This window comes from Erythrolamprus reginae, chromosome 10, assembly GCF_031021105.1.
Source record: "Erythrolamprus reginae isolate rEryReg1 chromosome 10, rEryReg1.hap1, whole genome shotgun sequence".
NCBI classification, from domain to species: Eukaryota; Metazoa; Chordata; class Lepidosauria; order Squamata; family Dipsadidae; genus Erythrolamprus; species Erythrolamprus reginae.
In genome coordinates, this window is record NC_091959.1 from 13,033,893 (window position 1) to 13,046,336 (window position 12,444).

At 47.3% G+C, this 12,444-nt stretch overlaps 2 protein-coding genes across 2 annotated transcripts in view; one reads left to right on the top strand and one right to left on the bottom strand.

Moving 5' to 3' along the window:
• Nucleotides 1-12,444, bottom strand: part of ANKDD1A (ankyrin repeat and death domain containing 1A) — a 350,194-nt gene that overhangs the window by 140,301 nt on the left and 197,449 nt on the right. The gene's annotated exons all lie outside the window — the stretch shown is intronic.
• KBTBD13 (kelch repeat and BTB domain containing 13) lies at nucleotides 4,983-6,344 on the top strand. Its single transcript, XM_070762778.1, has one exon. The coding sequence runs from the start codon at nucleotides 4,983-4,985 to the stop codon at nucleotides 6,342-6,344; it is 1,362 nt and encodes a 453-aa protein (XP_070618879.1).

Here is a 12,444-nt window from a genome sequence, read left to right on the forward strand (position 1 = left end):
CCTTAGCAGCCCACCTCTGCATTAAGTGTATCAATTTTTTTTTTTTTGGCAAACATCTTAGTCCTAGTCATACACAGTTAAATCAGTCAATATATATACAATACTATGAGTCTTACTTGTTCAGCTTACGATATGATACAATACTCTTAGAGCTATAGGGTTATAATACATATAAGCACACATTGGACGACACCAAGCTGGCAGGGGTAGCCAACACCCTAGAGGACAGGCTCAAAATACAGAAAGATCTAGACAGATTAACACTATGGGCCCACACTAACAACATGATGTTCAACGTCGACAAGAGCAAAGTCCTCCACCTTGGTAAAAAAAAACGTAGACACACATACAGCCTGGGAGAAACCCCACTTAGCAGCAGTAACTGTGAAAGAGATCTTAGACTCTTGGTGGATAATCAACTAAACATGAGCCAGCAATGTGCAGCAGCGGCCAAAAAAGCCAACACCTTCCTAAGCTGCATGAACAGGGGGATACACTCCAAGACCAGGGAAGTATTAATACCACTCTACTACGCCCTGGTCAGACCACATCTGGAGTACTGCATCCAGTTCTGCTCAACACACTTCAAAAGAGACATTGAAACTCTGGAGAAGGTGCAGAAAAGAGCCACCAAAATGATTAGGGGTCTAGAAACCAAGACTTACAAATAGAAATTGCAGGAACTGGGCATGGATAGCCTAGAGAAAAGGAGGGCCAGAGAGGACATAATAGCTGTATACAGGTATATGAGGGGTTGCCACAGAGAGGAGGGGGTCACTCTATTCTCCAGAGCACCAGAGGGCCAGACAAGGAACAATGGCTGGAAGCTGACCAAGGAGAGATTCAACCTAGAAGTAAGGAAGAACTTCCTGACGGTCAGAGCGATCAGCCATTGGAACAACCTGCCTGCGGAGGTTGTGGACTCCCCAACTCTGGACACTTTCAAGAGGAGATTGGACTGCCACTTGGCTGGGGTGCTTTAGGATTCCTGCTCAGGCAGGGGGTTGGACTTGACCTGCATGGTCCCTTTCAACTCTAACAATAAATAAATAAATAAATAAACATTGTTAGTTTGTTTACATATTGGCAAACCCAACAATGTGTTCTAACACTATGATCCTTTGCAATAATCTCTGGGTAGAACTCATGGCAAGGACATGGAGCTTTTCCATAGACAGTGCAGATGCTCAAAGGTGATTCCAATCCAGTGTGCTTCAGAAGCAATTTGTATATATTGTTTTCCCCTTCTGCCCTTGGACTGTTTAAAAATGACAGGCAGTCCTGTTGATCTACTCGTTTCTGTTGAAAATGATTAAAAACCTTAATTCCTAATCTGGTACTTTCGAGATGTCTTAATTGCCATAATTCCCAGGCTAAGGATAGTAGACTTATGACAAGCCTTTGAGCAAGTTTACTCACTGTAATTCCTGTTTATGACTGTGGGATTTATGGCATGCTTTTCCAGTAATGATGTTGGTTCTCTATTGGCATTTGTTACATTCACGATGGGTAGGGAGGGATGAAATGTTACTGAAAAGGGCTGTGCATGTGAAACGGCAAACTTTCTTGTAAATAAAAACTAGGTTTTAGGCTCTTGCGTTGCTGGGCAGCCTGGCAGCTTTCTGCACTCACACCGATGCCTGTGCAGATACAAAACTTTAGAAGTTCAAGTCAGGTTGGCAGGAAGCTTTTTCTGTGCGTAATAATACTGGATTCTGGTTTATTTTTATGCATATTTTTCTCCTACATCCATCCATGCTAAAGATTCAAGGGCGCTGAAAAGTTTAGCTCATCATTTCAGGAGGCACAAGAGCCAAAAAATGAATATTGCAGCCAAATCTGTAGGGTAAAAAGTTAGAAGGAAGGAAGAAGAGGAAGGGGTGAGGGAGAAAGGAGGGAGGGAGAGAGGGAGAGAGAAAGAAGGGAGGAGGGAAGGAGGGAGTAAGGAAGAAAGGAAGGTGTGAGGGAGAAAGGAGGGAGGGAGAAAGAAGGGAGGAGGGAAGGAGGGAGTAAGGAAGAAAGGAAGGGATGAGGGAGAAAGGAGGGAGGGAGAAAGAAGGGAGGAGGGAAGGAGGGAGGGAGTAAGGAAGAAAGGAAGGGATGAGGGAGAAAGGAGGGAGGGAGAAAGAAGGGAGGAGGGAAGGAGGGAGTAAGTAAGGAAGAAAGGAAGGGATGAGGGAGAAAGGAGGGAGGGAGGGAGAGAGAAAGAAGGGAGGAGGGAAGGCGGGAGGAGTAAGGAAGGAAGGAAGGGGTGAGGGAGAAAGGAGGGAGGGAGAGAGGGAGGAAGGGAGGGAGGGAGGGAGGAAGGAAGGAGGGGGGAGAGGGAGGGAAGGAGGGAAGGAGGGAGGGAGGGAGGAAGGAAGATTCTATTTGGACTTTATGTGCTCATTCTGTCTTATACTCTGAAAAACGTGGTATGTACCGATTCATAGTGCTTTTACAGTCCATGAAAGCTGACCCAAATGGGAAATGAGAGAAAATCACAGGCTCTTCTCTGTACTATCCTTTTAATTTTTGGAAACTTGGGTTCTGGCAAACGTCCACCCTTCTAAACCAGAGGCCAAGATTTTGAGAGATTTACATGCGCCTATGATCAGGTTGCAACCATAAAACTTCTCCGTAAGAAAGAGATGAAGCAGAAACGCTTCACCTTTTCCATGGAATGAGAGTTTGGGGCAAGACGGGGAAAACAATGTCGGGGGAGAGATGGGGGGTGGGACAGAGCCAGGGGTGGGCTACTGCCTGGACGGGAGGGAACGCAGTAGGGTAGTGAAAACGGAGCTACACCCCAGAGCACCCAACTTGCTTTGAAAGATGTTGAAAGAAAATGCAGGGCGTCCTGCATAAGCTACACCCACAGAGCAAATGGGGGCAGAGGTTTGCAAGTTCTGATTCCTTGATTTGTTTTCTTCCTTTCTTCGCTAGCGAAATTGATCAGGGCAGAAGAGGATGAAACACAGCTGCTTCACCCAGGTCAGCCCTAACCTTTAGGTCAGGGGTCCCCAAACTTGGCAACAATGCTGGCTGGAGAATTCTGGGAGTTGAAGTCCACAAGTGTTAAAGTTGCCAAGTTTGAAGACCTCTGCTTTATCTGGATTGTATTACTGAATTATTACTTGTATCCAGGGGTGGGCAGCAGGCAGGATGGGATGGAACGCAGTTCCACCGGCAGAAATGAAGATGCGTGTGCAGCTCCAGCTGATCGGCGGCTGTCACTTCCTGGATTACCAGGCTCGGCTCGGCTCTCCCTTCCCCCCCCTGCTGCTGCGTCTGTGCTCCTTGCTTTTTTCCTCTTTCCTCCTTCCTGGCCTCAGATGAGCTTCCTTCTGTTCTATCAAGCTCTCTGGTAGACTCCTCCCAAAAATGCACAGATACAATTTCAGACACACACACGTTTGAAAATTCAAAACAATGTTCTTTATAATGAAAATTCACTTAAACCAAGCCCTCTTTTGGGATAGCAGAGAGCACTTGTCTCCAAACAAACTGGTAATTTGTACAAGTCCCTTATCAGTTCTGTGATACTTAGCTTGCAGCTGTGAGGCAATTCACAGTCCTTCTTCTTTCACAAAGTGAAACACACTTTGCTCTGGTTTAGTTTCAAAGCGGGGAAAAATCAGCACACAAAAAGTCAAAGTCAGTAAAGCAGTCACGAAACACAACGATCAGATAATCCTCCACAAAGGCCAAACCCACAGGCTGCTATTTATAGCAGCCTCACTAATGACCACAGCCCCACCCAACCACAGGTGGCCTCATTTTCTTTGATAATAATCTCTCAGTTGTTGCTGCCTATGCATCGCTCTCAGCATGCGTGGCTGTATCATTAACTCTTGTTCTGAATCCAAGGAGGAGCTAGATAATTGATCTCCTTCTGAGCTGTCTGCCCCACTCTCCTCCTCCCTGTCACTCATGTCTTCTTGGTCAGAGGAGCCTTCATCAGCAGATTCCACCGGGGGCAAAACAGGCCTGCAGCATGTGGATGTCTCCCCCACATCCACAATCCTTGGGGCAGGAGCTGGGCCAGAGCTAACCACAACAACCTTCTCTCCTGCCCGGCTCCCTTCCAGCCTCAAGCATTCTCGAGTGCCCACACCCATAATTCAATGCTTGGGGAGGGTGAAAACAGCTTCCCATGCCCCCCAGAGGCCCTCTGGAGGCTGGAAATGGCCTGTTTCCCAACTTCTGGTAGGCCCAGTAGGCTTGTGTTTCACCCTCCCCAGGCTCCAAAGGCTTCCCTGGAGCCTGGGGAGGGTAAAACTGCCCTCCCGCATCCCCTCAGAGGCTCTCTGGAAGCCAAAAATGCCCCCGAAGAGCCTGTGTCTGAGCCAAAAATCAGCTGGCTGGCACACACATGCACATTGGAGCTGAGCTAGGGCAACAGCTCACGTGCCGGCAGATATGGCTCCGCGTGCCACTTGTGGCACCCGTGCCATAGGTTCACCATCACTGGTCTAGTCTAATCCAAAGAGGGTATTAGCCTCAGTGGTGCACTGGTTAAAGTGCAGTACTACAAGCTACTTCTGTTGATCACCGGCTGCCAGTAGTTTGGCAGATCAAATCTCAGTAGGTTCAAGCTTGACTCATCCTTCCATCCTTCCAAGGTCGGTAAAATGAGGATTGTTGGGGGGCAATATGCTTAAATCTCTGTAAACCTCTTAGAGAGGGCTGTAAAACACTGCGAAGCGGTGCTAAATGCTATTGTTATTTGTTTTGTTTTGTTTTCGCAGCTCTCCTTTGCACAGAAGGAACCGAAGAAACGCTACTGCTATCAGTTTGCAAACTGCATTGGAAAGATATGATCCTGCTCATGTTGCTAGCTCCTCTGGTCACGTGGAGGCCAGTTATCTTTAGAAGGGAAGCATTTATATATAGAGCGTGCAAGCATACCTTAACCCTTCAAGCCAACACAGGAGGTTGGAAGTGAACAGGGACCACTGCTTTGTCCCCAGCCGATGGACTAGGGAGAAAGCGACCCTGCCATGCAGTCGCAGCTGGTGGATCGTGTCCGGATCCAGGTGGAAGATACCTGTTTCTCAGTGGACAAGGCTCTTCTGGTGGAGCACAGCGAATATTTCCGTGCTCTATTCCAGTCGGGCATGAAGGAGAGTACGCAAGAGGAGATCTGGATCAGGAATTTGAGCGCCGCTGGGTTTTGTGTCCTGTTGAAAGTTCTGGAAGGGGACCATCCTCTGCTGAGCTGCGAGGAGAACCTCAAGGCGGTGGAATGTGCCTCCTTCTTGCAGGTGGAAACCCTGGCCAAGTATCTGATTGCGTCCATCAATTCTGACAACTGCATCATCTTGTACCAAGCGGCAGCCATGTTTGGCCTCCTGGACCTCTTCCACAAAGCTGCCCTCTACATCAGAGATAGTTATTCCGACCTGGAGGAATACCTGGACTGCCTTTCTCCAGAGCTTTTGGGTTACATTGAGACTCTTCTTCCTAGTAGGTTTGTGGCCGTGGGAGCTCACACGCCCACCTTTGAGTTCTTGGAGGACGTCTCGCGCTCCATTTGCTACCTGGACGAGGACACCAACACCTGGCGGATCCTTTCTTACCTGCCGCTCACCGCCAGCACTTTTCTAGCGGGCATGACAACCCTGGATAACAAGATTTACATCGTGGGCGGGGTCTACGGGTACAACAAGCAGATTGTGGACCAAAGCTTTTGCTATGATCCAGTAACCAACGTCTGGAGTGAATTCCCTAGCCCTCAGCAACTTCGGTACGACATCACCTTGACAGCACTGGAAGATACTCTTTATGCTATTGGTGGCGAGTTTGAGAAGACTCCGCTGAAATCGGTGGAAAAATTCAACCTGTCCACCAACAAGTGGAACTTCCTGTCGGATTTGCCGCAGCCCGCAGCGGCTGTGCCTTGTGCCCAAGCCCTGGGACGGATCTTCGTTTGTTTATGGAAACCTCTCGACACCACAATCGTCTATGAGTATCTGCCCCAGAAGGACGAATGGCTTCCCATCTCGACCCTGACTCAGCCTCAGAGTTACGGCCATTGTATGGTGTCCCATAGGGACGACCTCTACGTCATGCGCAATGGGCCTTTCGATGACTTCCTGCGATGTGTGATCGACCGCTTCAACCTCACCACGATGCAGTGGACATCTTTACCTGGCCAGTACATGAACAGCAAAGGAGCGCTCTTCACCGCCGTCGTCAAGGGGGACACGATTTATACGGTCAACAAGATGCTGACCTTACTGTACACCGTAGAGGACAGCACGTGGAAGTTCAGAAAGGAGAAAGCTGGCTTCCCGAGGAGTGGGTCTCTGCAAACCTTCCTTCTCAGGTTTCCGAGGACAGATCACAGCATCGCGTTGTGACCTGGCGGTCAGGTGGTAGGAAAAGCAAGTAGAATGCTTGGCTGCATAGCTAGAGGTATAACAAGCAGGGAAAGGGAGATTGTGATCCTGCTGTATAGAGCGCTGGTGAGACCCCATTTGGAATACTGTGTTCAGTTCTGGAGACCTCACCTACAAAAAGATATTGACAAAATTGAACGGGTCCAAAGACGGGCTACAAGAATGGTGGAAGGTCTTAAGCATAAAACGTATCAGGAAAGACTGAATGAACTCAATCTGTATAGTCTGGAGGACAGAAGGAAAAGGGGGGACATCATTGAAACAATTAAATATGTTAAAGGGTTAAATAAGGTTCAGGAGGGAAGTGTTTTTAATAGGAAAGTGAACAAAAGAACAAGGGGGCACAATCTGAGGTTTGTTGGGGGGAAGATCAAAAGCAACATGAGAAAATATTATTTCACTGAAAGAGTAGTAGATCCTTGGAACAAACTTCCAGCAGACGTGGTTGGCAAATCCACAGTAACTGAATTTAAACATGTGCGGAAGCAAAAATAGCCAAGATTTCACACGCATACATGTCCTCTTGCAAGACTTTACTTCCTGTGCATGCACAGAAGTAAATTCTCACTCGGTCGTGTGCATGCTGGAGCTGCGCGCACATTTCACCGGTAGCGGTGGTAAGTAGCAGCCCCGCCTGTCACCAATGCTGGTATGCCAGAACCAGGCTGAACCGGTAGCATTTCATCTCTGAAGGACACTGAGAGTGAGCCCTTGCTAAATAGTTTTTACAGAGAAGGGAACTTTCTTCTTAGACAGGGTAAAAACCTCTGTTGATATGTTCTCCAAACGGAAGGATGACAGTTGTTCTTAAGTAGAAGAGTAAGTGTCTTTTGCAATGCACAGATCTATATGTCTCAGTAAACAGCTGTTTTCAGACAATTGTTTTCTCTATCACACAATACCCACTCCCTAACGTTCATAGGTAAGAAAGTGAGGACAATTAAAGGGAAATATTTATTCACCCAGAGTTAGGGTAGGCAAAGTTGGCTCTTTTATGACATGTGGACTTCAACTCCCAGAATTCCTGAGCAAGCATGATTGACTCAGGAATTCTGGGAATTAAAGTCCACAAATCATAGAAGAGCCAACTTTGCCTACCCCTGTCCCAGGGGGTCGTTGGTTTATGGAATTCACTTCCAGAAGAGATCGTGACAGCTCTCAGCTTGGATAGCTTCAAGGCAGGATTAGACAGATTCATGGATGCCAAGTGTATCATAGGTGATCGTTGAAATGGATGTCCAAGTGCCGCCTCTATGCTGGTTGAGGTAGGCAGGATTCCCTTGGGTCCCATTTGTTGGGGGTCAAGGGAAAGGGAGGGTTTTGCCTTCTCTTTCTGCTCAAGATCCCCATGGACAATTGGTGGGCCACTGTGTGACACAGAATGCTGGACTCGATGGGCTTTGGCCCCATTCAGCATGGCTATTATTATTATTATTATTATTATTATTATTATTATTATTATTATTATTAATTAGATTTGCATGCCACCCTTCTCTGAAGACTCGGGGCGGCTCACAAGACACAATATAAAACAATGCATACAAACAAATCTAATTAATTAAAAACTACAAGCTAAAATCCCCATACAGTGATATCTCATGTTACAAACCCGGGGTTTAAGATTTTTTTGCCTCTTCTTACAAACTATTTTCACCTTGCAAACCCACCACCGCCGCTGGGATGCCCCACCTCCGGACTTCCGTTGCCAGCGAAGCACTTGTCTTTGCGATGCTGGGATTCCCCTGCTTTGATTCCCCTGCAGCATCGCAAAAACACAGAAGTCCGGAGGTGGGATTTCCCATGGAGGGGAACCTCAGGGAAATCCCAGCAGCGCAAAACCCGGCGCTTCGGCTGGCAAAAGGGGTGAATTTTGGGCTTGCACGCATTAATCGCTTTTCCATTGATTCCTATGGGGAAACATTGTTTCGTCTTACAAACCTCATCCCGGAACCAATTAAATTTGTAAGACAAGGTATCACTATATATTAAAATCAGTCAACCAAATTCAATCACAACCATACATCACATTTAGTAGTCAGGGGGTCTTGATCAAATTGCTCTTCTGTTCTTACGTTCTTACATGGACAGGAAACTTTCCTAACTCTACCTGTGGGATTGAACCTAGGACCTTCAGCATCTGTTGAACAGTGTGAGATGGATTAGCTGCCCTGGGTCCTCACTACCAAATCGCACCAATGTTAACATCGTCCTTTCATCACTCGGGCATTTCAACCGGAGCACAGGAAATGTAAAAGGTGTCTTTAAAAATAAAAATAATTAAAAGTGCACCAGGAAGAAACCAGCTCAACTTTAAAGAAAGTCAAGCTGGTTTTGTTCCATCTGAATGCAGCGTTGGACTTCGGTTCTGTATTTAAGTCGCAAATCTTCCAGGGAAAACTTGCCCTTCCATGGTGCTCCGGCTCTCTCGCCAAGTTTGTCCTTCCAGCTAGCAACCCGTTTCCTGTAGTGATATAAACAAATCCTGTGTATGTGTTTATAGAATTTATATTCTCAGCAATTAAAGCTGAGACGGGCTATAAATAGACCCTTGGTTAATGGGACCGAATGGCTTCAAAATGAGTAAGAGATTGAGCCAATTTGGAGACGAATCTTGAAAAGGGTTTCTTCTTTTGCACTCGATCCAGACGGGTCTCTTTGAAACGAACGTGGCTGCTAGTTGCAATCCGCTTCTAGCGTAGGTTAATCGGAGATAAAGAGGGATCTAATCCTGGCATGGAAAGCTTCCATGGGAATCCTTTAAGGCAGACTTTGCAAGAGAAATAGGTGTCTAGCCTATCAAAGGGCAGGATTAGGAGAGACATGATAGCTGCCTTCCGGTGCTCAAGGAGCTGTCACAAAGATTGATTTCCAAAACACCAAAGGGCAGGATAAGAAGTTATGGGTGGGGGTGTCTAGAGAGGTGCAATCTAGGAGAAATTTTCTTCACAGTGAAAACAATGGAATAGTTTGTCAATTGGAGCCGTGCAGGCTCTATCGCTGGTGGTTTTCAAGAATGGACTGGGCAAACATTTGACCAGGGTCGCCCAGAAGGTAAACATAGAAACATAGAAGTCTGACGGCAGAAAAAGACCTCATGGTTCATCTAGTCTGCCCTTATACTATTTTCTGTATTTTATCTTAGGATGGATATATGTTTATCCCAGGCATGTTTAAATTCAGTTACTGTGGATTTATCTACCACATCTGCTGGAAGTTTGTTCCAAGGATCTACTACTCTTTCAGTAAAATAATATTTTCTCATGTTGCTTTTGATCTTTCCCCCAACTAACTTCAGATTGTGTCCCCTTGTTCTTGTGTTCACTTTCCTATTAAAAACACTTCCCTCCTGGACCTTATTTAACCCTTTAATATATTTAAATGTTTCGATCATGTCCCCCCTTTCCCTTCTGTCCTTCAGACTATACAGATTGAGTTCATGAAGTCTTTCCTGATACATTTTATGCTTAAGACCTTCCACCATTCTTGTAGCCCGTCTTTGGACCCGTTCAATTTTGTCAATATCTTTTTGTAGGTGAGGTCTCCAGAACTGAACACAGTACTCCAAAGGTAATGCACCATATATTTTTTTCTCAGCCTACAGTAATGGTACAAATGTGAAACTTTAGATATGCATGATCTGAATTGTCGGGGATGCGTGTGTAAATTTTGCGTTTCTTCAGACAGGTAGCATAGTTGCAGCTGTGTTTCGAAATGGCATCTGTAGGGGATGTGCGTTACAAGCCGTGCATCATCATTGAATTTCTCACTGCGGAGAAAGAAACTGTTGGGAACATTCCCAAACGTTTGTGTACAGTTTATTTATTTATTAATTTATTTATTGGATTTGTATGCCACCCCTCTCCGGAGACTCGGAGCGGCTAACAGCAACAATAAAACAGTGTACAATAGTAATCTAATACTAAAAATGATTAAAATCCCATTAATATAAAAACCAGACATACATACATACATACCATGCATAGAATTGTAAAGGCCTAGGGGGAAAGACGATCTCAATTCCCCCATGCCTGACGGCAGAGGTAGGTTTTAAGGAGCTTACGAAAGGCGAGGAGGGTGGGGGCAATTCTAATCTCTGGGGGGAGTGGGTTCCAGAGGGCCGGGGCCGCCACAGAGAAGGCTCTTCCCCTGGGTCCCGCCAAGCGACATTGTTTAGTTGACGGTACCCAGAGAAGATCCATTCTGTGGGACCTAACTGGTCGCTGGGATTCGTGCAGCAGAAGGTTTATGGAGAATCTGCATTCTACAGAAGTACAGTTAGTCGCTGGGCCCAGAGGGTGAGGCCGTTAGAGGTGTAGAAATGGCTTTGTGACCAGAACAAGGAGTGGTACCGACAGGGCATACACGCCCTTGTGTCTTGCTGGAGGAAGGCCATAGAATGGGATAGAAATTACATGGAAAACTAGGGAGTGTAGAAGAAACATCATTCTCTCTTGTGTGTAAGTTTCATTGTGTTCAATAAATAATTGTTGAAGAAAAAAAATGTGGTGCATTACTTTCTGGGAGACCCTTGTATAAGGCAGTCATGGCGAACCTTTTTTGAGTTTGGTACCAAAAAGGGCACAAGTGTCTGCCCACACCCATAATGCAATGCCCTCCCACCTCGCATATGAACAACCCCCTTGCGCTCCCTCCCCTGCGCATACGCACAGACCTCACTGAAGCCTCCAGACTTCCAGTAGGCCTGTTGGCCCATTTTTTTGTCATCCCCAGGGTTCACCATCACTGATATAAGCTCTCCTGCCTTGAGCAGTGGATTGGATTAGAAGACCTCACCTTCTATCCCTGTGATTCTAAATAACAAAATTAAACCACCTGCTACCGCACGAATCCCAGCGACCGATAAGGTCCCACAGAGTTGGCCTTCTCTGGGTCCCGTCGACTAAACAATGTCGTTTGGCGGGCCCCAGGGGAAGAGCCTTCTCTGTGGCGGCCCCAGCCCTCTGGAACCAACTCCCCCCAGAGATTAGAACTGCCCCCACCCTCTGTCTTTCGTAAACTACTCAAGACTCACTTATATGGGGGAGTTGAGATATTCCTTCCCCCTAGGCCATTACAAGTTATGCATGGTATGTTTGTGTGTATGTTTGGTTTTATAATAAGGGTTTTTAGTTCTTTTATTATTGGATTGTCACATGCTGTTTTTATCATTGTTGTTAGCCGCCCCGAGTCTATGGAGAGGGGCGGCATACAAATCCAATAAATAATAATAAAATAATAATAAACGCCCAGTGTGAGCGCTGCCCAAGAAACTGGGAAATACCACAGAGTTGTTAAATGGTCAGGATCCAGAGTCTCTTTATCGGTGAGATAGGTGGCACATCCCATTTCACCTACATTGGTGGAATACCGTGTTTCCCCGAAAGTAAGACAGTGTCTTACTTTCTTTTTACCCCCAAAAGCCCCACTACGTCTTACTTTCGGGGTATGTCTTACATTGGAAAAAAATTGAAAGGGTCGCGTTCCCGAAGGCATCTCCCCAGAGTCCAGAAGGGCAGCCGCTGGACAGGAGCCTCGTGAACCCTTTTTCAAGTTCAACCTCAGGGCTCCAAGCGGCGTGCATGCGTGAAGCCGCAGACGCGTGTCGGGGAAGCGTGTGTCTGGAGGGGAGGATCCGCTCTGCGCAATTGGGCAGCCCCACCTGCCTGCCGGAAAGGAGGCGGGCGAAGGAGGGCGCAGCTCCGGCCGCTCGCCTCGGAGCTGGTCGGCCTCGCTGGCCACTTGCAGCCGAGCCTCGGCAGGACTCGGTTGCTGGGACGAGCGCCTTTGCTGCAAGCCGCCGCCCGCTCGGCTCGCTTCGGACCAGCGCCGTCCTTCGCTTTGCCAAGCCGGGGAAGAGGCGGTGGCGCCGCGGTGAGGCGAAGATGAGGGGCGCGCGGGGAGCTTGGAAGCGACGACATCGGGCTCCCCCCCCCCCGGCAATACCCCCATGTTTCCCCGAAAGTAAGACATATGTCTTACTTTCGGGGTACGGCTTATATTAGCCGACCCCCCTGAAACCCCCGATATGTCTTACAATCGGGGATGTCTTACTATCGGGGAA

Bases quoted from the DNA above. Each gene is read 5' to 3' on its own strand.
- KBTBD13 (XM_070762778.1), top strand. From the start codon at position 4,983: ATGCAGTCGCAGCTGGTGGATCGTGTCCGGATCCAGGTGGAAGATACC.